General features: G+C 42.2%; 1 protein-coding gene across 1 annotated transcript; it reads left to right on the forward strand.

Moving 5' to 3' along the window:
- Positions 1 to 24540: 24540 nt before the first annotated feature.
- LOC127337208 (pathogenesis-related protein 1) lies at positions 24541 to 25384 on the forward strand. The gene has a single exon (XM_051364165.1). It carries the CDS (start codon positions 24624 to 24626, stop codon positions 25146 to 25148), a length of 525 nt encoding a protein of 174 aa, XP_051220125.1. The 5' UTR covers positions 24541 to 24623; the 3' UTR covers positions 25149 to 25384.
- Positions 25385 to 26683: the final 1299 nt, after the last annotated feature.

Raw genomic sequence — 26683 nt, forward strand, 5'->3', positions numbered from 1 at the left:
TGTGTGGCAGGAGGATGACTGTGGGGAATGGCTGTAAAACCAGTTTCTGGAGAGATGCTTGGTGTGGTCACACACCCCTCAAAGATAAATTCCCTGAATTATATGACATTTACAATGAACAGACTATTTCTGTAGCTGATGCTGCTCACAGGGGCTGGAGACTCTCTTTCAGAAGATGGTTATCTGTTGATTTACATGTGCAGTGGTGTGGGCTAGTGGATATTTTGAACCAAATGGCTCTGTTTGATGAAATAGATAAACCAAAATGGAAGTGGACAAAAAACAAGCAATTTACTGTTAAAAGTATATATAAACAGATGTGCAGAAATGGGTTGGATAGATCCTTCAAACATCTGTGCAAAAGTAAAATTCCTCTGAAAATCAAAATTTGGCTCTGGCTTATTTGGCATAATGCAATAGCCACTAAAGATAACTTGCTGAAAAGAAATTGGACTGGTGACCCCCTCTGCCAATTTTGTTCCACAAATGAATCTATTTTGCATATGTTCTTTTCTTGCACTACAGCTCAATATGTTTGGAGCCTGGTGGGGTTGGCTGTGGGTGCCTCCACCCGTCCTGGATCTTTTTCTCAGTTCTTCTAGTGGATGCCACAGTTTTCCCATACGAGCTGCAATGTCCAGATCACCGGCATGGCAGCTATCTGCTGGGCGATTTGGAAAACGCGTAACAAGTCTTGTTTTGAGAGAAAATTCCTAAAAAATCCTATTGACCTTATATATCTTGCAACTTCCTTTATGAAATATTGGGCATGTACCCACTCGGAATCGGAGGCTGTACAACTCCAACAAGAAGTGGATGCTCTTCTCAATCTGGCCCTGGGTGCTGGAGGAGCGAGTGTTGGTGAAAATGCAAGGGTTCCTGGTGCCCAGCTGTTGATCAAGCAGGGTGGTGATGCTATGGAGACTAATGCTCAGGTCGACGTTGATGCTGACGATAAGATGCAATCATGAACTGTTTTGTTCCTTATCCCCTTTGCTGATGTGAAGAAAAACTGATAGTTGTAGTGCTTTTGATCCCAGGGATCTGGTTCCTCTGTGTGCTGTTTGCGTTGGGTCCGTCCGTGAGCATGTGAACTGTTCTAATTGGTTTGGTCTAGAATGTTGCATTTGTGTTTGTAAATATAAAAAACTGAAAAACGGATGATGATGTATTTTCGTTATCTCATGATAATGAAAATTCGATCCCTGTGGGGATTGCTTGGAAAAATGTCCACAGTATGAAGTATGAACTCCTGGAATATGCATGAAAAGTATCGAGGAGCGTCATCCTAGTTCTTTCTACACCTGTGATCGTGCTCGACCCGTCCTATGCTCACGACTCCATGGCACTATTGCTTCCGATAGCGTGGGAGTGATTAATTCCGAGATACTACGAGATTTGGCTCAGGATAGCAATCCTCTATGATGTATCATTCTGCCATCAATGATTCAAGGGGAAGGTCGGGATGATCCAAGTGTTGAAGCCCACAACATGTAGTAGCATGTCCGCAAGCATGAATGGTTTTCAACTTTTTTACGGACTCCAGAGTGCAGACCAATTCTTTGTACCTATGAATTTCCAGTGAATAAATCCATGACGAAACTGTTTTCTAAGAAAAATATGGAGAACCCGATGTTCAAAAGATATTTTTTTCAAAATGAAGGATACCCTTCCTCTGCATCAATCGATTCACACAATTTTATTCATTCATTTCAAAGTTTAGAGGTTCAGAAGTTTACAATCATGGACTAGAGAGGGTTGAGACATGTATCAACCATTTAAAAACAATAAACAACATATAGCTATCAATTCTTGAAGTCTACTAATATAATGCCACCGAGTAGCCTGGAAATAGAAGTTATGTGTAACCGTTTGCTGGCGTGTAGTTGACGTGGGAGTTATAAATCTTTGGGGTGTAACTTTTCTTCAGTTCCCCGGCAACAGCGCCAGAAAACAGTCTTGATACACGTGAAGCACACGTCCGTTGGGAACCCCAAGAGGAAGGTGTGATGCGTACAACAGCAAGTTTTCCCTCGGTAAGAAACCAAGGTTATCGAACCAGTAGGAGTCAAGGAACAAGTGAAGGTTGTTGGTGGCAGAGTGTAGTGCGGCGCAACACCAGTGATTCCGGCGCCAACGTGGAACCTGCACAACACAATCAAAGTACTTTGCCCCAACTTAACAGTGAGGTTGTCAATCTCACCGGCTTGCTGTAAACAAAGGATTAAATGTATAGTGTGGAAGATGATGTTTGTTTGCAAAGAACAGTAAAGAACAATGTTTGCAGTAGATTGTATTTCAGATGTAAAAGAATGGACCGGGGTCCACAGTTCACTAGTGGTGTCTCTCCAATAAGAAATAGCATGTTGGGTGAACAAATTACAGTTGGGCAATTGACAAATAAAGAGGGCATAACAATGCACATACATATCACGATGACTACTATGAGATTTAATCAGGACATTACGACAAAGTACATAGAATGCTATCCAGCATGCATCTATGCCTAAAAAGTCCACCTTCGGGTTAGCATCCGCACCCCTTCCGGTATTAAGTTGCAAACAACAGACAATTGCATTAAGTATGGTGCGTAATGTAATCAACACAAATATCCCTGCATCTTTCAAGAAGACTCAAGCGTCTAAGCTTGGGGATGCCCAAGGCATCCCCTTCTTCATCGACAACATTATCAGGTTCCTCTAGTGAAACTATATTTTTATTCGGTCACATCTTATGTACTTTACTTGGAGCGTCTGTGTGCTTTTATTTTAGTTTTGTTATTTTCATTCTCTGAATAAATGCTTGTGTGGGAGAGAGACACGCTCCGCTGGTTCATATGAACACATGTGTTCTTAGCTTTTAATTTTCATGGCGAAGGTTGAAACTGCTTCGTTAATTGTTATATGGTTGGAAACAGAAAATGCTACATGTGGTAATTGGTATGATGTCTTGAATAACTTGATACTTGGCAATTGTTGTGCTCATATAGATTATGTTTAAGCTCTTGCATCATATACTTTGCACCTATTAGTGAAGAAATACATAGAGCTTGCTAAAATTTGGTTTGCATGATTGGTCTCTCTAAGGTCTAGATATTTTCTAGTAAGGGTTTGAACAACAAGGAAGACAGTGTAGAGTCTTATAATGCTTGCAATATGTCCTTTATGTGAGTTTTGCTGTACTGGTTCATACTTGTGTTTGTTTCAAATAACCTTGCTAGCCTAAGCCTTGTATTGAGAGGGAATACTTCTCATGCATCCAAATCCTTGAGCCAAACACTATGCCACTTGTGTCCACCATACCTACCTACTACATGGTATTTCTCCGCCATTCCAAAGTAAATTGCTTGAGTGCTACCTTTAAATTTCCATTCTTCACCTTTGCAATATATAGCTCATGGGACAAATAGCCTAAAAACTATTGTGGTATTGAATATGTACTTATGCATCTTATCTCTTATAAGTTGCTTGTTGAGCGATAACCATGTTCCTGGGGACGCCATCAACACTTTGTTGAATATCATGTGAGTTGCTATGCATGTTCGTCTTGTCTGAAGTAAGGGCGATTTACCATGAGTTGAATGGTTTGAGTATGCATATTGTTAGATAAGAACATTGGGCCGCTAACTAAAGCCATGATCCATGGTGGAAGTTTCAGTTTTGGACAACAATCCTCAATCTCTTATGAGAATATTATTTGTTGCTAAATGCTTATGCATTAAAGAGGAGTCCATTATCTGTTGTCTATGTTGTCCCGGTATGTATGTCTAAGTTGAGAATAATCAAAAGCAAGAAATCCAATGCGAGCTTTCTCCTTAGACCTTTGTACAGGCGGCATAGAGGTGCCCCTTTGTGATACTTGGTTAAAACATATGTATTGCAATGATAATCCAGGTAATTCGAGCTAATTAGGACAAGGTGCAGGCACTACTGGTATACTATGCATGAGGCTTGCAACTTGTAGGATATAATTTACATAATACATATGTTTTATTACTACCGTTGACAAAATTGTTTCTTGTTTTCAAAATAAAAGCTCTAGCACAAATATAGCAATCAATGCTTCCCTCTGCGAAGGGCCTTTCTTCTACTTTCATGTTGAGTCAGTTCACCTACTTCCTTCTGTCTTAGAAGCAAACACTTGTGTTAACTGTGCATTGATTCCTACATACTTGCATATTGCACTTATTATATTACTTTATGTTGACAATATCCATGAGATATACATGTTACAAGTTGAAAGCAACCGCTGAAACTTAATCTTCCTTTGTGTTTCTTCAATGCCTTTACTATGAATTTATTACTTTATGAGTTAACTCTTATGCAAGACTTATTGATGCTTGTCTTGAAAGTACTATTCATGAAAAGTCTTTGCTATATGATTCAATTGTTTACTCATTGTCTTTACCATTACTTTGAATCACTGCATTCATCTCATATTCTTTACAATAGTATGATTAAGATCATGTTGGTAGCATGTCACTTCAGAAATTATCTTTGTTATCGTTTACCTACTCGTGGGGATGCTGATACGTCTCCAACGTATCTATAATTTCTGATGTTCCATGCTTGTTTTATGATAATACCTACATGTTTTGTTCACACTTTATGATGATTTTATGCGTTTTCCGGTACTAACCTATTGACGAGATGCCGAAGTGCCAGTTCCTATTTTCTGCTGTTTTTGGTTTCAGAAATCCTAGTAAGGAAATATTCTCGGAATTGGACGAAATCAACGCCCAGTATCTTATAATTCCACGAAGCTTCCAGAACACCCGAGAGGGACCAGAGGAGGGCCACAGGGGGCCCACACGTGTGGGCGGCGCGCCCAAGGAGCCAGGCGCGCCGCCCTACTGTGTGGTGGCCCCGTCAGCCTTCCGACTCCGCCTCTTCGCCTATAAGATGCCTCGTGACCTAAATCTTCGACACGGATTGACAAAACACCAGAAAACCTTCCAGAGCCGCCGCCATCGCGAAGCCAAGATCTGGGGGACAGGAGTCTCTGTTCCGGCACGCCGCCGGGACGGGGAAGTGCCCCCGGAAGGCATCTCCATCAACACCAACGCCATCTTCATCACCGCTGCTGTCTCCCATGAGGAGGGAGTAGTTCTCCCTCGAGGCTAAGGGCTGTACCGGTAGCTATGTGGTTAATCTCTCTCCTATGTACTTCAATACAATGATCTCATGAGCTGCCTTACATGATTGAGATTCATATGAGCTTTGTATCACTATTCATCTATGTGCTACTCTAGTGATGTTATTAAAGTAGTTTATTCCTCCTCCATGATGTAATGTTGACAGTGTGTGCATCATGAAGTACTTGGTATATGCTATGATTGTGATCTCTTGTAGACTATGAAGTTAACTATTACTATGATGGTATTGATGTGATCTATTCCTCCTTTCATAGTGTGATGGTAACAGTGTGCATGCTATGTTAGTACTTGGTATAGTTGTGTTGATCTATCATGCACTCTAAGGTTATTTAAATATGAATATCGAATGTTGTGGAGCTTGTTAACTCCGGCATTGAGGTGCTCTTGTAGCCCTACACAATTAGTGGTGTTCATCATCCAACAATAGAGTGTAGAGTGGTTTTATTATGTGATCAATGTTGAGAGTGTCCACTAGTGAAAGTATGATCCCTAGGCCTTGTTTCCAAATACTGCAATCATCACTTGTTTACTGTTCTACTGCATCTGTACTTCCTGCAATATCACCACCATCAACCACACACCAGTTGTAGCAGCAAGCTATTTTCTGGTGCCGTTACTACTGCTCATATTCATTCATACCACATGTATTTCACTATCTCTTCGCCGAACTAGTGCACCTATACATCTGACAAGTGTATTAGGTGTGTTGGGGACACAAGAGACTTCTTGTATTGTGGTTGCAGGGTTGCTTGAGAGGGATATCTTTGACCTCTTCCTCCCTGAGTTCGATAAACCTTGGGTGATCCACTTAAGGGAAAACTTGCTGTTGTTCTACAAACCTCTGCTCTTGGAGGCCCAACACTGTCTACAGGAAAAGAAGCGTGAGTAGACATCAAGCTATTTTTCTGGCGCCGTTGCCGGGGAGGAAAGGTAAAAGGCACTCACACTCGGGATCCTGGCAACTAAGCTATTTTCTGGGTGAGTGCTCGAAGCTATTTCCTTTAGATCCTGCAATTGCATCTTTTTGTTTCTTGTTTATCACTAGTTTGGCATAATGGAAAGCAACAGTGAGCTTCTTAAACTATTTCCTGAGTTAACACATGGATTGTTTGCTGCGAAAATTAAAAAACCTATGGAATCTTATTTGCATGCTAGTAGCAATGATATTAGTATGAACACTTTGAACACCATTGTTGCTAATGATATGGAAAATTCTAAGCTTGGGGAAGCTGGTTTTGATGAGCATGATATTTTTAGTCCCCCAAGCATGGAGGAGAAATTTTTCTTTGATGATACTTTGCCTCCTGTTTATGATGATTATAATGATAGTAGTATTTTGGTGCCACCTACTATGGAGGATGAAGGTTATTATGATTACAATATGCCTCCTATATTTGATGATAGCTACTTTGTTGAATTTGCTCCCACCACAATTAATAAGAATGACTATGCTTATGTTGGGAGTAGTAATAATTTTATGCATGAGGCTCATGATAAGAATGTTTCATTTGATAGTTATATTGTTGAGTTTGCTCATGATGCTACTGAAAGTCTTTATTAGAGAGGAAAATATGGTTGTAGGAATTTTCATGTTACTAAAACACCTCTCTATATGCTGAATTTTTTGAAGTTACACTTGTTTTATCTTCCTATGCTTATTGCATTATGCCTACATGACTTGTTTATTTACAAGATTCCTTTTCATAGGAAGCATGTTAGGCTTAAATTTGTTTTGAATTTGCCTCTTGATGCTCTCTTTTGCTTCAAATACAATTTCTTGCGAGTGCATCATTGGAATTGCTGAGCCCATCTTAATGGCTATAAAGAAAGAACTTCTTGGGAGATAACCCATGTTTTTATTTTACTACAGTACTTTTGTTTTATATTTGAGTCTTGGAAGTTGTTACTACTGTAGCAACCTCTCCTTATCTTTATTTTATTGCATTGTTGTGCCAAGTAAAGTCTTTGATAGTAATGTTCATACTAGATTTGGATTGCTGCGCAGAAACAGATTTCTTGCTGTCACGAATTTGAGCTATAGTTTCTGTAGGTAACTCAGAAAATTCTGCCAATTTACGTGAGTGATCCTCAGATATTTACGCAACTTTCATTCAATTTGAGCATTTTCATCTGAGCAAGTCTGGTGCACGTATAAAATTCGTCTTTACGGACTGTTCTGTTTTGACAGATTCTGCCTTTTATTTCGCATTGCTTCTTTTGCTATGTTGGATGGATTTCTTTGTTCCATTGAATTCCAGTAGCTTTGAGCAATGTCCATAAGTGTTAAGAATGAGTGTGTCACCTCTGAACATGTGAATTTTGATTATGCACTAACCCTTTAATGAGTTTGTTTTGAGTTTGGTGTGGAGGAAGTTTTCAAGGGTCAATAGAGGAGGATGATACAATATGATCAAGAAGAGTGAAAGCTCTAAGCTTGGGGATGCCCCCGGTGGTTCATCCCTGCATATTTCAAGAAGACTCAAGCGTCTAAGCTTGGGGATGCCCAAGGCATCCCCTTCTTCATCGACAACATTATCAGGTTCCTCTAGTGAAACTATATTTTTATTCGGTCACATCTTATGTACTTTACTTGGAGCGTCTGTGTGCTTTTATTTTTGTTTTGTTATTTTCATTCTCTGAATAAATGCTTGTGTGGGAGAGAGACACGCTCCGCTGGTTCATATGAACACATGTGTTCTTAGCTTTTAATTTTCATGGCGAAGGTTGAAACTGCTTCGGTAATTGTTATATGGTTGGAAACAGAAAATGCTACATGTGGTAATTGGTATGATGTCTTGAATAACTTGATACTTGGCAATTGTTGTGCTCATATAGATTATGTTTAAGCTTTTGCATCATATACTTTGCACCTATTAGTGAAGAAATACATAGAGCTTGCTAAAATTTGGTTTGCATGATTGGTCTCTCTAAGGTCTAGATATTTTCTAGTAAGGGTTTGAACAACAAGGAAGACAGTGTAGAGTCTTATAATGCTTGCAATATGTCTTTTATGTGAGTTTTGCTGTACCGGTTCATACTTGTGTTTGTTTCAAATAACCTTGCTAGCCTAAGCCTTGTATTGAGAGGGAATACTTCTCATGCATCCAAATCCTTGAGCCAAACACTATGCCACTTGTGTCCACCATACCTACGTACTACATGGTATTTCTCCGCCATTCCAAAGTAAATTGCTTGAGTGCTACCTTTAAATTTCCATTCTTCGCCTTTGCAATATATAGCTCATGGGACAAATAGCCTAAAAACTATTGTGGTATTGAATATGTACTTATGTATCTTATCTCTTATAAGTTGCTTGTTGAGCGATAACAATGTTCCTAGGGACGCCATCAACACTTTGTTGAATATCATGTGAGTTGCTATGCATGTTCGTCTTGTCTGAAGTAAGGGCGATTTACCATGAGTTGAATGGTTTGAGTATGCATATTGTTAGAGAAGAACATTGGGCCACTAAGTAAATCCATGATCCATGGTGGAAGTTTCGGTTTTGGACAACAATCCTCAATCTCTTATGAGAATATTATTTGTTGCTAAATGCTTATGCATTAAAGAGGAGTCCATTATCTGTTGTCTATGTTGTCCCGGTATGGATGTCTAAGTTGAGAATAATCAAAAGCGAGAAATCCAATGCGAGCTTTCTCCTTAGACCTTTGTACAGGCGGCATAGAGGTACCCCTTTGTGATACTTGGTTAAAACATATGTATTGCAATGATAATCCAGGTAATCCGAGCTAATTAGGACAAGGTGCGGGCACTATTGGTATACTATGCATGAGGCTTGCAACTTGTAGGATATAATTTACATAATACATATGCTTTATTACTACCGTTGACAAAATTGTTTCTTGTTTTCAAAATAAAAGCTCTAGCACAAATATAGCAATCAATGCTTCCCTCTGCAAAGGGCCTTTCTTCTACTTTCATGTTGAGTCAGTTCACCTACTTCCTTCTGTCTTAGAAGCAAACACTTGTGTTAACTGTGCATTGATTCCTACATACTTGCATATTGCACTTATTATATTACTTTATGTTGACAACATCCATGAGATATACATGTTACAAGTTGAAAGCAACCGCTGAAACTTAGTCTTCCTTTGTGTTGCTTCAATGCCTTTACTATGAATTTATTACTTTATGAGTTAACTCTTATGCAAGACTTATTGATGCTTGTCTTGAAAGTACTATTCATGAAAAGTCTTTGCTATATGATTCAATTGTTTACTCATTGTCTTTACCATTGCTTTGAATCGTTGCATTCATCTCATGTTCTTTACAATAGTATGATTAAGATCATGTTGGTAGCATGTCACTTCAGAAATTATCTTTGTTATCGTTTACCTACTCGGGACGAGTAGGAACTAAGCTTGGGGATGCTGATACGTCTCCAACGTATCTATAATTTCTGATGTTCCATGCTTGTTTTATGACAATACCTACATGTTTTGTTCACACTTTATGATGATTTTATGCGTTTTCCGGTACTAACCTATTGACGAGATGCCGAAGTGCCAGTTCCTGTTTTCTGTTGTTTTTGGTTTCAGAAATCCTAGTAAGGAAATATTCTCGGAATTGGACGAAATCAACGCCCAGTATCTTATAATTCCACGAAGCTTCCAGAACACCCGAGAGGGACCAGAGGAGGGCCACAGGGGGCCCACACGTGTGGGCGGCGCGGCCAAGGAGCCAGGCGCGCCGCCCTACTGTGTGGTGGCCCTGTCAGCCTTCCGACTCCGCCTCTTCGCCTATAAGATGCCTCGTGACCTAAATCTTCGACACGGATTGACGAAACACCAGAAAACCTTCCAGAGCCGCCGCCATCGCGAAGCCAAGATCTGGGGGACAGGAGTCTCTGTTCCGGCACGCCGCCGGGACGGGGAAGTGCCCCCGGAAGGCATCTCCATCGACACGATCGCCATCTTCATCACCGCTGCTGTCTCCCATGAGGAGGGAGTAGTTATCCCTCGAGGCTAAGGGCTGTACCGGTAGCTATGTGGTTAATCTCTCTCCTATGTACTTCAATACAATGATCTCATGAGCTGCCTTACATGATTGAGATTCATATGAGCTTTGTATCACTATTCATCTATGTGCTACTCTAGTGATGTTATTAAAGTAGTTTATTCCTCCTTCATGATGTAATGTTGACAGTGTGTGCATCATGAAGTACTTGGTATATGCTATGATTGTGATCTCTTGTAGACTATGAAGTTAACTATTACTATGATGGTATTGATGTGATCTATTCCTCCTTTCATAGTGTGATGGTAACAGTGTGCATGCTATGTTAGTACTTGGTATAGTTGTGTTGATCTATCATGCACTCTAAGGTTATTTAAATATGAATATCGAATGTTGTGGAGCTTGTTAACTCCGGCATTGAGGTGCTCTTGTAGCCCTACACAATTAGTGGTGTTCATCATCCAACAATAGAGTGTAGAGTGGTTTTATTATGTGATCAATGTTGAGAGTGTCCACTAGTGAAAGTATGATCCCTAGGCCTTGTTTCCAAATACTGCAATCATCACTTGTTTACTGTTCTACTGCATCTGTACTTCCTGCAATATCACCACCATCAACCACACGCCAGTTGTAGCAGCAAGCTATTTTCTGGTGCCGTTACTACCGCTCATATTCATTCATACCACATGTATTTCACTATCTCTTCGCCGAACTAGTGCACCTATACATCTGACAAGTGTATTAGGTGTGTTGGGGACACAAGAGACTTCTTGTATTGTGGTTGCAGGGTTGCTTGAGAGGGATATCTTTGACCTCTTCCTCCCTGAGTTCGATAAACCTTGGGTGATCCACTTAAGGGAAAACTTGCTGTTGTTCTACAAACCTCTGCTCTTGGAGGCCCAACACTGTCTACAGGAAAAGAAGCGTGAGTAGACATCAACGCACGTGGGGGAGCAGTTGCGGCACGTCGATAGCCACCTATGAAGAGCCCATGCGGAGGCAGATCACGATGGCCAGTTCTCACCGTGGCAGCACCGCAAAGCGCGCGGCGGTGGAGGAGCAGCTGCGACTGCGTCGAACAATGAGCAGAGGAGCAACGGGGGTGGTCACGTGTGGAGTCGGTGGGCAGCAGCGGCCGTCTTTTCCAATATCTGTGCGTTTTCTTTCCGGAGGAAGACGCACGGGCTGTAGCTACAGCCGGATGTGGATAAGAGTTTTCCTTAGTATTATTACCCCCTTATGAAAGAGCTAGAGCCCCATGTGTGGTTTTGGTAATTAATTATAATCCCTATGGACTAATGATTACATTGAGTTATATTTGCAGGAGTTCTTCATAGGCAATGCTTAAACCATATGTTAGCTTCAAAGTTGCAATAAAAAGAAATAAAGTACAAGTTCAAGATAAGTCAACTCGGAGAGATCATATGCTTGAAGATTGCCATTTATATATTGTTCATGTATATGTGAAGATGTGATACGTCTCCAACATATCTATAATTTCTGATGTTCCATGCTTGTTTTATGACAATACCTACATGTTTTGTTCACACTTTATAACGTTTTGATGCATTTTCCGGAACTAACCTATTAACGAGATGCCGAAGTGCCAGTTCCTGTTTTGTGCTGTTTTTGGTTTCAGAAATCCTACAAAGGAAATATTCTCGGAATTGGACGAAATCAAGGCCCACGATCTTATATTTCATGGAAGCTTCCAGAGCACCGAAGAGGGGCCAGAGGGGAGCCAGGGGGCCCCACCCCACAAGGAGGCGCGGCCAAGGGGGGTGCGCCCCCTACTGTGTGGGCCCCCCAGGACCCTTCTGACTCCGCCTCTTCGCCTATAAGAGTCCTCGTGACCTAAAACTTCGATACGAATAAGCCACGATACGAGAAAAGTTCCAGAGCCGCCGCCATCGCGAAGCCAAGATTCGGGGGACAGAAGTCTCTGTTCCGGCACGCCGCCGGGACGGGGAAGTGCCCCCGAAAGGCATCTCCATCGACACCACCGCCATCTTCATCGCCGCTGATGTCTCCTATGATGAGGAGGGAGTAGTTCTCCCTCGAGGCTAAGGGCTGTACCGGTAGCTATGTGGTTAATCTCTCTCCCATGTACTTCAATACAATGATCTCATGAGCTGCCTTACATGATTGAGATCCATCTGATGAGCTTTGTATCACTATTAATCTATGTGCTACTCTAGTGATGTTATTAAAGTACTCTATTCCTCCTCCATGATGTAATGTTGACAGTGTGTGTATCATGTAGTACTTGGCGTAGGTTATGATTGTAATCTCTTGTAGATTATGGAGTTAACTATTACTATGATAGTATTGATGCGATCTATTCCCCCTTTCATAGCCTGATGGTGACAGTGTGCATGCTATGTTAGTACTCGATCTAAATTGCAATGGTCTATCATGCACTCTAAAGGTTACTTAAATATGAACACCGGATGTTGTGGAGCTTGTTAACTCCGGCTTGAGGGAGCTCTTGTAGCCCTACACAATGAATGGTGTTTGACATCCAACAAGAGAGTGTAGAGAAAGTAGCATTTATCTATTCAGTTATGTGATCAATGTTGGGAGTGTCCACTAGTGAAAGTATGATCCCTAGGCCTTGTTTCTAAGCATTGAAACACCGTTTCCAACAAGTTCCGTTACATGTTTGCTTGCTGCCACTTTTATTTCAGATTGCTATTACCACTCACAATCATCCATATTACTTGTATTTTACTATCTCTTCGCCGAACTAGTGCACCTATACATCTGACAAGTGTATTAGGTGTGTTGGGGACACAAGAGACTTCTTGTATCGTAATTGCATGGTTGCTTGAGAGGGATATCTTTGACCTCTTCCTCCCTGAGTTCGATAAACCTTGGGTGATTCACTTAAGGGAAACTTGCTCCTGTTCTACAAACCTCTGCTCTTGGAGGCCCAACACTGTCTACAGGAAAAGAAGCCAGCAGTAGACAGCAAGCTATTTTCTGGCGCCGTTGCCGGGGAACGAAGAAAAGCTACATCACAGAGATTTCTACCTCCCACGTCAACCACACGCCAGTAGTAGACATCAAGCTATTTTCTGGCACCGTTGCCGGGGAGTTAAGGTAAAAGGTATTCACATCCTCCGACTACTAAGCTATTTCCTAGCACTGTTGCCGGTGTGTGACTGCTCGAAGCTATTTCCTTTAGATCCTGCAATTGCATCTTTTTGTTTCTTGTTTTTATTTTTCACTAGTTTGGCATAATGGAAAATAACAGTGAGCTTTTTAATCTATTTCCTGAGTTAAGACATGGATTGTTTGATGCGAAAATTAAAAAACCTATGGAACCTTATTTGCATGCTAGTAGCAATGATATTAGTATGAACGCTTTGAACACCATTGTTGCTAATGCTATGGAAAATTCTAAGCTTGGGGAAGCTGGTTTTGATGAGCATGATATTTTTAGTCCCCCAAGCATGGAGGAGAAAATTTACTTTGATGATACTTTACCTCCTATATATGATGATTACATGATTGTGATATTTTCAGTCCATCTACTATTGAGGATAAAACTCATTATGATTACTCTATGCCTCCAATTTACGATGATTATAATGATGGATGTGATAGTTTTACTCCCACTATTACTAATAAAATTGATTATGCTTGTGTGGAGAGTAATGATACTTTTATGCATGTGAATAAGAATGCTCTATGTGATAGTTATATTGTTGAGTTTGTTCATGATGCTACTGAATATCTTTATGAGAGAGGACAATATGGTTGTAGAAATTTTCATGTTACTAAAACACCTCTCTATATGCTGAAATTTTTGAAGTTACTTGTGTTTTATCTTCCTATGCTTGTCACTTTGTTCTACATGAATTTATTTGTGTTCAAGATTCCTTTTCATAGGAAGTGGGTTAGGCTTAAATTTGTTTTGAATTTGCTTTTTGATGCTCTCTTTTGCTTCAACTCTTATTTCTTGGGAGTGCATCATTAAAATTACTGAGCCCATCTTAATGGCTATAAAGAAAGCACTTCTTGGGAGATAACCCATGTATGTTTTTATTACTGTTTTGTTGTGTCTTGGAAGTTGTTACTACTGTAGCAACCTCTCCTTATCTTTATTGTATTGCATTGTTGTGCCAAGTAAAGTCTTTGATAGAAGGTTGATACTAGATTTGGATTTCTGCGCAGAAACAGATTTCTTGCTGTCACGAATTTGAGTAGGATTCTCTGTAGGTAACTAGGAAAAATCTGCCAATTTATGTGCGTGATCCTCAGATATGTACGCAACTTTCATTCAATTTGAGCATTTTCATCTGAGCAAGTTAAGTGCCCCAGAAAAATTCGTCTTTACGGACTGTTCTGTTTTGACAGATTCTGCCTTTTATTTCGCATTGCCTCTTTTGCTATGTTTGATGGATTTCTTTGTTCCATTAACTTTCAGTACCTTTGGGCAATGTCCAGAAGTGTTAAGAATGATTGTGTCACCCCTGAACATGTGAATTTTTGATTATGCACTAACCCTCTAATGAGTTTGTTTTGAGTTTGGTGTGGAGGAAGTTTTCAAGGGTCAAGAGAGGAGGATGATACAATATGATCAAGAAGAGTGAAAAGTCTAAGCTTGGGGATGCCCCCGTGGTTCATCACTGCATATTTCAAGAAGACTCAAGCATCTAAGCTTGGGGATGCCCAAGGCATCCCCTTCTTCATCGACAACTTATCAGGTCACCTCTAGTGAAACTATATATTTATTCCGTCACATCTTATGTGCTTTACTTGAAGCGTCTGTGTGTTTTATTTTTGTTTTGTTATCTTGGTTCTCTGAATAAATCTGATCCTATCATGCTTATGTGGGAGAGAGACACGCTTCGCTTGTTCATATGAACACTGGTGTTCTTAGCTTTACTTTTAATGTTCATGGCGAAGGTTGAAACTGCTTCGTTCATTGTTATTTGGTTGGAATCGGAAAATGCTTCATGTGGTAATTGGTATAATGTCTTGAATAATTTGATACTTGGCAATTGTTGTGCTCAAATAGATCATGTTTAAGCTCTTGCATCATGTACTTTGCACCTATTAATGAAGAACTACCGTAGAGCTTGTTGACATTTGGTTTGCATGATTGGTCTCTCTAAAGTCTAGATATTTTCTGGTGAGGTGTTTGAACAACAAGGAAGACAGTGTAGAGTCTTATAATGCTTGCAATATGTTCTTATGTAACTTTTGCTGTACCGGTTCATACTTGTGTTTGCTTCAAGCAACCTTGCTAGCCAAAGCCTTGTACTGAGAGGGAATTCTTCTCGTGCATCCAAATCCTTGAGCCAAAAACTATGCCATTTGTGTCCACCATACCTACCTACTACATGGTATTTCTCTGCCATTCCAAAGTAAATTACTTGAGTGCTACCTTTAAAATTTCATTCCTTGTCTTTGCAATATATAGCTCATGGGAAAATAGCCTAAAAACTATTGTGGTATTGAATATGTAGCTTATGTATCTTATTTCTTATAAGTTGCTTGTTGAGCGGTAACCATGTTTCTGGGGACGCCATCAACTATTACACTTTTGTTGAATATCATGTGAGTTGCTATGCATGTTCGTCTTGTCTGAAGTAAGGGTGATTTATCATGATCAAATGGTTTGAGTATGCATATTGTTAGAGAAGAACATTGGGCCGCTAATCGAAGCCATGTATCATGGTGGAAGTTTCAGTTTGGACATTAATCCTCAATCTCTTATGAGAATATTATCTGTTGTTGAATGCTTATGCATTAAAGAGGAGTCCATTATCTGTTTTCTATGTTGTCCCGGTATGGATGTCCTTAGTTGAGATCTATCAAAAACGAGAAATCAAATGCGATCTATCTCCTTGGACCTTTGTACAGGCGGCATAGAGGTACCCCTTTGTGACACTTGGTTGAAACATATGTTATGCAATGATAATCCATGTAAATCCAAGCTAATTAGGACAAGGTGCGGGCACTATTGGTAATCTATGCATGAGGCTTGCAACTTATAGGATGTCTTATACATAACACATATGCTTTATTACTACCATTGACAGAATTGTTTCTATGTTTTCAAAATAAAAGCTCTAGCACAAATATAGTAATCCATGCTTCCCTCTGCGAAGGGCCATTCTTCTACTTTATGTTGAGTCAGTTTACCTACTTCCTTCTATCTTAGAAGCAAACACTCGTGTCAACTGTGCATTGATTCCTACATACTTGCTTATTTGCATTCATCATATTACTTTGTGTTGACAATTATCCATGAGATATACATGTTGAAGTTGAAAGCAACTGCTAAAACTTATATCTTCCTTTGTGTTGCTTCAAAACTTTCTACTAAGAATTTACTGCTTTATGAGTTAACTCTTATGCAAGTCTTATTGATGCTTGTCTTGAAAGTAATATTCATGAAAAGCCTTTGCTATATGATTCAGTTGTTTACTCATTGTCTTTACCATTGCTTCGAATCGCTGCATTCATCTCATATGCTTCACAATAGTATGATCAAGATTATGTAAGTAGCATGTCACTACAGAAATTATTCTTTTTATCGTTTACCTACTCGAGGGCGAGTAGGAACTAAGCTTGGGGATGCTGATACTTCTCCAACGTATCTATAATTTCTGATGTCCCATGCTTGTTTTATGACAATACCTACATGTTTTGTTCACACTTTATAACATTTTGATGCATTTTCCGGAACTAACCTATTAACGAGATGCCGAAGTGTCAGTTCCTGTTTTGTGCTGTTTTTGGTTTCAGAAATCCTACAAAGGAAATATTCTCGGAATTGGACGAAATCAAGGCCCACGATCTTATATTTCATGGAAGCTTCCAGAGCACCGAAGAGGGGCCAGAGGGGAGCCAGGGGGCCCCACCCCACAAGGTGGCGCGGCCAAGGGGGGCGCAACCTACTGTCTGGGCCCCCCAGGTCCCTTCCGACTCCGCCTCTTCGCCTATAAGAGTCCTCGTGATCTAAAACTTCGATACGAATAAGCCACGATACGAGAAAAGTTCCAGAGCCGCCGCCATCACGAAGCCAAGATTCGGGGGACAGAAGTCTCTGTTCCGGCACGCCGGCGGGATGGGGAAGTGCCCCCGGAAGGCATCTCCATCGACACCACCGCCATTTTCATCGCCGCTGTTGTCTCCTATGATGAGGAGGGAGTAGTTCTCCCTCGAGGCTAAGGGCTGTACCGGTAGCTATGTGGTTAATCTCTCTCCCATGTACTTCAATACAATGATCTCATGAGCTGCCTTACATGATTGAGATCCATATGATGAGCTTTGTATCACTATTAATCTATGTGCTACTCTAGTGATGTTATTAAAGTACTCTATTCCTCCTTCATGATGTAATGTTGACAGTGTGTGCATCATGTAGTACTTGGCGTAGGTTATGATTGTAATCTCTTGTAGATTATGGAGTTAACTATTACTATGATAGTATTGATGCGATCTATTCCCTCTTTCATAGCCTGATGGTGACAGTGTGCATGCTATGTTAGTACTCGGTCTAAATTGCAATGGTCTATCATGCACTCTAAAGGTTTCTTAAATATGAACACCGGATGTTGTGGAGGTTGTTAACTCCGGCTTGAGGGAGCTCTTGTAGCCCTACACAATGAATGGTGTTTGTCATCCAACAAGAGAGTGTAGAGAAAGTAGCATTTATCTATTCAGTTATGTGATCAATGTTGGGAGTGTCCACTAGTGAAAGTATGATCCCTAGGCCTTGTTTCTAAGCATTGAAACACCGTTTCCAACAAGTTCCGTTACATGTTTGCTTGCTGCCACTTTTATTTCAGATTGCTATTACCACTCACAATCATCCATATTACTTGTATTTTACTATCTCTTCGCCGAACTAGTGCACCTATACATCTGACAAGTGTATTAGGTTTGTTGGGGACACAAGAGACTTCTTGTATCGTAATTGCAGGGTTGCTTGAGAGGGATATCTTTGACCTCTTCCTCCCTGAGTTCGATAAACCTTGGGTGATTCACTTAAGGGAAACTTGCTCCTGTTCTACAAACCTCTGCTCTTGGAGGCCCAACACTGTCTACAGGAAAAGAAGCCAGCAGTAGACCGCAAGATGCGCCAAAGAAGAAGCTCTCCCATAATGGAGGATGGGAAGCAATTCGCAAGATTTCATCAAGCAAGCACGATCATGAATGGTGTTCCATCTTGTTGCGGTCAAGATCGTCATCATCGAGCTCAAGTGGAATGCGCAAGGTTAAGGTTTTCTCTTGATAGGGTTTCTTTCTTACCGGTCTCGTGATTTAGTTGGGAGACCGGTTTATAGGCTAGACGCCGTACTATCTAGGGGCTCTCGAGTGAGTACCTCGATCGTATCGTTCGGTGTGCGATCAAACATTTGCATTCTGGTATCATCTTTCTTGGTTGTATTTAGGATCTTATCCATGTGGTTTTTAGAGCTTGTGATTATTTTCATGACAAGCTCTAGTTCATCAAAAACAGAATTGGCATTTATCACTTGCTGCATTTTCGAGTTTGGTGATTTTCTCAGTTACTCGTATTGTAAGAGTAGATCTTCTCACCCTCTTTGCAACAAAATTGGTTTCACTCTATTCGGAGTTCCCAAACTCTAGATATTGATTTTACAAGATTGACTATTTTGGTTTAGAAAGAAAAAAGAAAAAGGGGAGACAGTTTTGGACCGTGTGGTAGTACCGGCCCACTACTGCCTCTAGGCCGCTCCCAGCCCCGCTCCAGGCCGCCGGCCACACGCGCCCTAGCCTGGCCCACTTGCTCGACCGTGTCGTGTGCCCGCGCTGGCCGCTGCCGCTCGTGCGTAGCACTGCTCCCCCCGCGCGTGACTCTGCCCGATCCCCTTTTTCTGGGCGGTACTACCCGTCCATGGCCGGATTTGCCCTCCAACGGCAGATTTTCTTTGCACCCTTTTCAAGCCTCTGTTTCTCTGTCTTTTGGGTCACTTCTTCTTCTACCTCTAGCTCTCTTCCATTGTTGTATTCCTGAGAGCTCTCTCTACTCAAATACCTCCATGATTCTTGCTCATATTTGAGAAAAAGAGAGAGGAGATCTAGATCTATATTTGCACCAATCAAATTCCCCTCTTTGTGAGGGAATCAGTAGATCTAGATCTTGACGAGAAATTTGGTGTTCTTCTTCTTTTGTTCTTCATCTCTTTTTCCCCAATAGCTTTAGTAAAATTGTTGGAATTTGAGAGAGAAGGACTTGAGCATCTTTATGGTGTTCTTACCATTGCATTTGGTGAATCGGTTTGACTTCTCCGCGTGATACGTGGAGGTGAAAGTTTGTGAGCATATTACTTCAGGAGATTGTTCCCGAAGCTTGTTTCTCTTGGGTCTTTGGACCCTAGAAAGCTCAGTGGGGTTTTGTGCTGTTCTTGGGGCTTCCAAATTAGTTGTGAAGATTGCCTCAAGTTAGTAGCTTTGTGGCTTAGTGGTTTTTTGAGGAATCCAATTAAGTTTTGGAGATTTTCAAGGGTGAGGCATTCGTGGCGATTTATTGGGAGCCTCCAATAAAGATGTGGGGATAGCCCCAAGTTTTGTGCGGATTCGGTGACCACCCTAAGGTTCCATAGTGGATCTAGGTCTTACCCTTTGGTAGGAAGGGTCGAGGAGAATACGGTGAGGCCTTCATGGCGTTTGGAGTGCTTTGTCCTCCACACCGCTCCAGCGGACACTAGCGCTCGCAAGAGTGTGAACTTCGGGATACATCGTTATCTCCGCATTACCTTGGTTATTCCTATACCCGAGCTCTTTACTTATGCACCTTACTTTGTGATAGTCTTCGTCCTTGAAGTTATATATCTTGCTATCATATAGTTGCTTGTCTTGCTTAGCATAAGTTGTTGGTGCACATAGGTGAACCCTAATTATATAGGTTCTGTGATTGACAAATTAAATGCTAGTTTCATTCCGTATTTGTTAAGCCATATTTGTAAAAAAATGAAACCGCCTATCCACCCCTCTAGGCGGCATATGTGTCCTTTTATCTTCTTTAACATGTCTGACTTTGGCTCGCTGAATTGCGCAACTCAATTTTTTTGATCCCGGGTGCATATACACCCGGTATGTACAAAACATATTTTAAAAAGTTATAAAAATTAGGGAAAAAAATTCACATGTAGAGGAACATGTTTTATGTGTGCATGTAGTTTCCCATAAAATCAACAATTTTTATGCCTTGTGAAACAAAATATGACGGTTTTGTTGAAACATGTTAAAATACACACAATAATTTTTTGTTTGTATGTTTTTGATAATTTTATTTAAAATACATTTCAAATAAAAGGTGCAGATGCACAAGCTGAGTCCATTTTGTTTCCTCATCTCATCTAAGCTTATTATGGCAGACATGTGTATTTTTTAAATTTCTCCGCCCAGCAGGATTCAAAGGGTTCGCTTCAGCACTAATGTCTAAGATATCAATAATGTTTAATAAACGCTCTCTCTCTTTTTTATATTTTTCACTCATATTTTTAGCCCAACCTCTAAAAAAATATCTAAGGTGTCTAATTTTTTTCTACCATGTTTGAATAGGTGATGCCCCATTCATCAGTAATCATTTTGACGAAAATCCTCTTGTTGAAGCCAATAAATTCAAAAGAAAATATAGGCTTATTTCCAAGTAAGCATGATTCCCAGAATCAATTAACAAGGGAAGGTACATTTGGAGAAATCAATAATGTCAAAAGGAATGACAAGTTTGCTACTCTTTGTCTGAGAATGACAGAAAGCTGCTTAATTATCTTTGGACATCCGGGGAATGATAATACCGAGAAGTTTTATAGGTAAGATGACCAAACGTGGAGCCGCCTTCGTGCATGCATCCATGATCCATGTTTACAAGACCTGCGTAAATTCAGTTCTTTTTCAGGTAGTCCAAAAAGGATTGCACCGGAATACTGGACTGTTGCCCCTGGCTACTAGCTATTGCATTACCACTTGTATTGCCTAACAGTGTAGTGTCACGTGTGGATGATTGAACCACTTGACAACATGTCATAAATCAAAGATAATTAACTATTACCAGTAGCGAGTCTCCATCCAAGTCACCTGGTCGATCTGTTAGCATCCGGCTAGATACATTGGCTTCACGTACATATATATTGCAGGTTAACGTACTATGCCGAGTCTCTTCTTTCCAATCTCGACATATCCATTGGAATATACTCTCCCTTCCAATAAATAAGATTTCTTTTGTGAACATTTTGCCTATGTAAAATTTGATCAAGTTTTTAGAAAAAAAATCATTAGCATGTACAATCTAAAGCCAACACCAGCCCACCCACGTTCAAGTTGTAGACTTGGCATGAGCGTTTACATTTACCTAGATTTATTTCAGGTTTTAATTGGCACTATTCTTTCAATGATAGGTGCGTGGTGATTTCGTCAACCTCAAGATCCGCTGGCTTAGTTCCTCTAAGGTGCTCATAGGGGTAGGGTGAGTGACTGAGTGTGTGCATTTATAGGGGTGAGTGTACATACGTGTTATGAGCGTCTGCGTTGTACTGTGTTTTCAAAAAAAAAAAGCCAACACCATTAGATGCATCATAAAATATATTTCTATGAGATGTCTATGTAATATCATAGTTCTAGATAGTTTTTTTCTACAAGTTTGATTAAACTTGACTTATCTTGACTTCAAAAAACAAAGTAAACCTTATTCGTCAGAATGGAGAATGGAGGGAGTATGTGCTCATCGTTGGCCGCCCTACGACACCCTACCGATAAGCAGGTGTACCTGCCTCGTCACACCACGCCAAATACGTATGCTATGAAGATCCACTTGATAATGGGATTATCTAAAAAGAGAGAGAGAGAGAGAGAGAGAGAGAGAGAGATTAAGTTAGCCATCTTGCAAGCGAAAACTCGTAGGTGAGCGCGAGCTTGGGTGATCCGCATATCCATACTGCATCAGACCGTTGGAATCTTTACCTGACATCATAATTCCTAATGTATAATGCGCTGTAATTCAGGCAGCCAATACACCCAGCTAAGTTAGCCAACTACCCGAACCGCAAGCATCAGCCGAGTGGCAGCCACAAAGGGAATAGTTCCACGCAGGATACCTGTGCTCTGGACGCGGTTTTGCACAGATGGGGACGAGATTCTGTTCCAGTCACGGAGCTTACACTCTAACTCTAAGAATCAATGTAATGAAAGCAATCTACATTACAGTTTGACTGCACAAATCTCTCTATAAAATGCTGCCAAAAATAGAATATTTAACCGACTATATCGATGTTAAGAGCATCTCCACCGGGATGCCTAATAGCGGCCCCGGTAGCTTTTTGTGAGTCGGCGGCTAAAATGGGCTCACACCGACGCGTCCCAAAATGCGCCGGCGTGTTTTCGAGCCCAATAGAAGCGTCGGCAACCCCGTGCCAGCTCCTTCGCAAAAAGCGTGGATCGGACGCGCCGGCGCCTCGCGGCATGTCGTTTTCGCGGGTGGAGCCACCTTGGCAGTGGCAGGAGGCAACGGATCGCACTAGAAACGACGCGTGTCGGATGGTCGTCCGCGTCAATAGCTCCGCTCAGAAACCGAAGCGGCGACGTGGACGGCAACTGGCCACGCGGCGTGCACTCACCTCCCCAATACGCCTTCAATGTGCGTCCGTCGCCGCCCTTAAAACCACACCAACACAGTTCTATTCTCCCTCGTCTTGCAACCCCAGACGCCGCCACCACCAATCTCGCAGACGTCGCACAAACACCTAGCGATGGCGCACAATGCTGAGGCCGGCGGTAGAAGCGGAGGTGGTGGACTCCGGTTAATGCAACTTACCTACGACGAGGCCGACGTCCTGTATTGGCAACGCATCCCCATGCCGTTGTAGTTTAAGCTGCCGCACGGTTGGCATCTCTCCAATGTCGGCTACGCAGTGCCGCCGCCGCCACCCTCTGGACCGGAGACGCGCGCCCTCATCGCCGAGCGGTGGGCGCACATGTCGCCGGCCAACCGAAGCCAGCCGGCGAACGTGCAGAACAGTTTGGCATGGCCGCGGTGCTTCCAAGACGAGCGTGACATCAAGTTCGCGCATTCGGCCGGCCACGACGCCGGCCGTTTCAACCGCGTCGGCCGCGACATCAACGCTACGCTGGCGGAGTACGGCTACCGCCCGCGCATCCACGGCGTCGACCCCCTGCGCGTCCCGCTCTACTACCCCCCAGGCGCAATGCATGGCACCGGAGGCGCCGCCTCTAGAGAGGCTGCCAACAAGGACCACATCGGCCCCTCGCGCTCCGGTTCGTCAAGCTCTAGTGGTCGCATGCGCTCGGTCGCGCACGCACCTCCTTCTGTCGGCGTCGTCGTCCACGACAACCCACGACGCACGGCTTCCGCCCTGGCTCGGAGCACGCTGGGTACGCTTCCACGCCGGCGCGTCAAGGAGGAGGACGCTGCTCCCTCGGCGCCGCCTCTGCCGGTGAAGAGGCAATGGTGGGAGATGGAGCCGCAGGCGCGGGCAGCCCTTCGTGGCGGCGACGACCCGGAGCACTTCCCCGGGCAGCAGTTCATCGTCGGCCGCTCCATCGAGGAGTTCATCGTCGGTCCTTCTGAGCCGTCGGCGCCAAAGGAGGAGGAGGACGATTGGTCTTTCGACTTGTTCGGCGATGACGTGGACAACCTCGACTATAGCACCTTCCGGGGGCGCCGCTAGTTTTTTCTTAGTTTTTAGTTCAAATTCGAGTCACTTTTGTATAAAACTAGTCTAATTCCGTATGAATTTCATTTTTTAAATTTTTTTTACATTTGAATTTCGTTTTTTAAATGTTTTTTACATTCCAAATGAAGGATACAGTGTCGGTGGGAGCGCCGCCACAAACGGGTTCACCTCGCCATCTCCCATCCTCCAATTTTTTTTTCAAAATGCGATATGCCCCGGCCTTTGCATCGGTTCATGCACACAGTCTTTTATTAATAAAACGAACATTCAAAAGTTTACAATTCAATGATCATCCAGGATCGATACAAAAATCAACCATCGAAAAAAAAGAACTGCTAAGCGAACTAGTCATCTAGGCCGCCAAGTAGCCTGGTACAGGATGATGCACTGTGTAGGGTTTTGGTACAGGATGGACTATTAAGTAAGTATCTCGTACATGATGGGCCAAATGAGGTGCACACCGACATGTACTAGGCGCCGAAACGCAGCTTCAAACTGCCTGGAATTGATGTCCATCGAACACCCACCCGCTCGGTCTTTAATTCATGTACGATACGGTGCAGAAAAACTACAGCGTATTGTTTTATTTAACAAATCCTGCCCCGTTTCATTTATTGCGCTTGCATGCCTGATCACCACTCGATATCACTTCTGATTTACGGATCAAAGGAGCTCGGGCGCTATTCTTGCAAGTTCTATAAATACTTCGCAATGAACGTAGGACAATGCAACACTTGACACTTTGCATCCATCGGCATCAAGTAAGCTAGCTAGCTGTAGCGACTAGGGAACGTGTGTGTGAGTGTACGCATATGGCGGCGACGACGCGCAGCACCTGTGCCCTGGCGCTGGCCCTGGCGGTGGTTGCCATGGCCGCCACCACCACCATGGCCCAGAACTCGCCGGAGGACTACGTCGCCGCCCACACCGCCGCGCGCGCGGAGGTGGGCTTAGGGCAGGTGTGGTGGGACCAGAACCTGGCGGATTACGCGGAGTGGTGGGCGAACCAGCGGCGCGGCGTCTGCGGGGGACACTCTGGTGTGGTCGGCTACGGCGAGAACATCTTCTGGGGTTCCGCCGGCTGGCCGTGGACGGGGGTCGACGCCGTGAACACATGGGTGGACGAGAAGCAGTACTACGACTACAACAGCAACAGCTGCTGGGGCCCGTACGGGTGCGGCCACTACACGCAGGTGGTGTGGCGCGAATCCACGCTCATCGGCTGCGCCCGCGTAGACTGCGACAACAACCTCGGCGTCTTCATCACCTGCAACTACTACCCGCAGGGGAACTGGAACAACCGCCGCCCGTATCTGGCTGCAAGCTCTGCTGCTTAATTAAGTATGCACTACTACTGCTGCATGCGATGGATATGATCCAGCCATCGTGCTACGTACTCCCTCGGCGCGCTACTCCTCGAGAGGTTCCATATCAAGTCCATTTCTACGTCTGGTGGAGTGTTTATGTATAGCAATGGGTGCTGCATGTCTGCACTCCGCTGCACGTTGTCTGTAATACTACGTTTTTCCATATTGTGCGTTTGCAATAAAGTGCTCTGGATCTTTGGTCTGTATTCTTGTTGCTATATATTGCTCCTTGGATCTTTATTTGTTGATAAGATATCGATCATGTACAATAACCGGTCCACTAATCGTAGGTAGTTGATTCCGATTATTCTCTAACTTTGCTAACCAATATCTGAAACTTTCGGTACTGTAAATCTAGAGGGAGTACTGGATACTAGAAAATCCTTGACAACTGAATAATAGTATTCCTTATTATTACTCAGAATAATAGTTGTGTTGGACAATATGGTTGTGTCAACAAAATGATAGTCTGTGATAAAAAAAAATTATGATTACTTGCAGAGAGGACTCTACACAAGTCTGGCGATCAGACATGTAAGGAGCTCGTTGGGCAGCAGGTGGAAGTGGAAGATGATCCTAGATAGCACAGTGTGTTGCCGATTTGGGCGAAGAAAAAGAGATGGTCGTGACTCTTGAGGGAAGAGAGAGTCGTGAAGGAGCCCAGACGACCAATCATTGTTCAAAAGTCCAAATAGCAAGCTGCAAAAATAATTAGATGTGCATATCACTTGTGTAACATCTCTACTTTTTAATTAAACCTAATTAGGAGTTCAAATAGGCATCATGAGCATGTCATGCATTATTGGTTTAAAATTTCTAAACAAATGCAGTGAGGAAAATTTCAAATAACTAAAAAATGGCTATTTTTCCTTTCTATTTAATTTATGTCAAAAAGTTTTCAATAACTTCCAAATAAACAAATGGAACTTCACCTATACGTTAAGAAGTACCATGGCCAATTTCATATTTCTCATACTATGCTTGAACCTTCAAATATTTCAAAATAAAAATTCGAAATAGGAATTCAACTTTTCAACCTATGTATGCACAAAAATTGGCAAAAATTTCTTATACATCAACTCTTATTCCAGATAAATTATGTCCTTTGGTGTAAAAGTGGTTTCTTTGAGTTTCTTTTAGATTCTTTTGGAATATTGTGGATGTTTGCCAATAAGATTTTCTCTGGAAATTTGAGATCCTAATTTATTTGGAGTTTGCATAGCATCTTGGATATTATCTTTATGTCACTAATGTTACCCCGTAGAAAGAAAAATGGGAGAAAGTTTGGTTGAAGTTTTTTCATGGAGAATGGAGGAACAACAAACAAGTAGCTATCCAAAAATGGTGAAAACCATAATCTTGGGGTTGCCCAAGGCACTCCACTGACCTATCACTCTCGGTTTGCAAACATCTAAACTTTATTTTTCGAGCAACATATGCAACTAGTGCAGGAACTTGGAGCGTATTTATCTAGTTTTAGTTTTTTAAGTTTTGTTCAGAAATCT

This window comes from Lolium perenne, chromosome 2 (assembly GCF_019359855.2).
Source record: "Lolium perenne isolate Kyuss_39 chromosome 2, Kyuss_2.0, whole genome shotgun sequence".
NCBI lineage: Eukaryota > Viridiplantae > Streptophyta > Magnoliopsida > Poales > Poaceae > Lolium > Lolium perenne.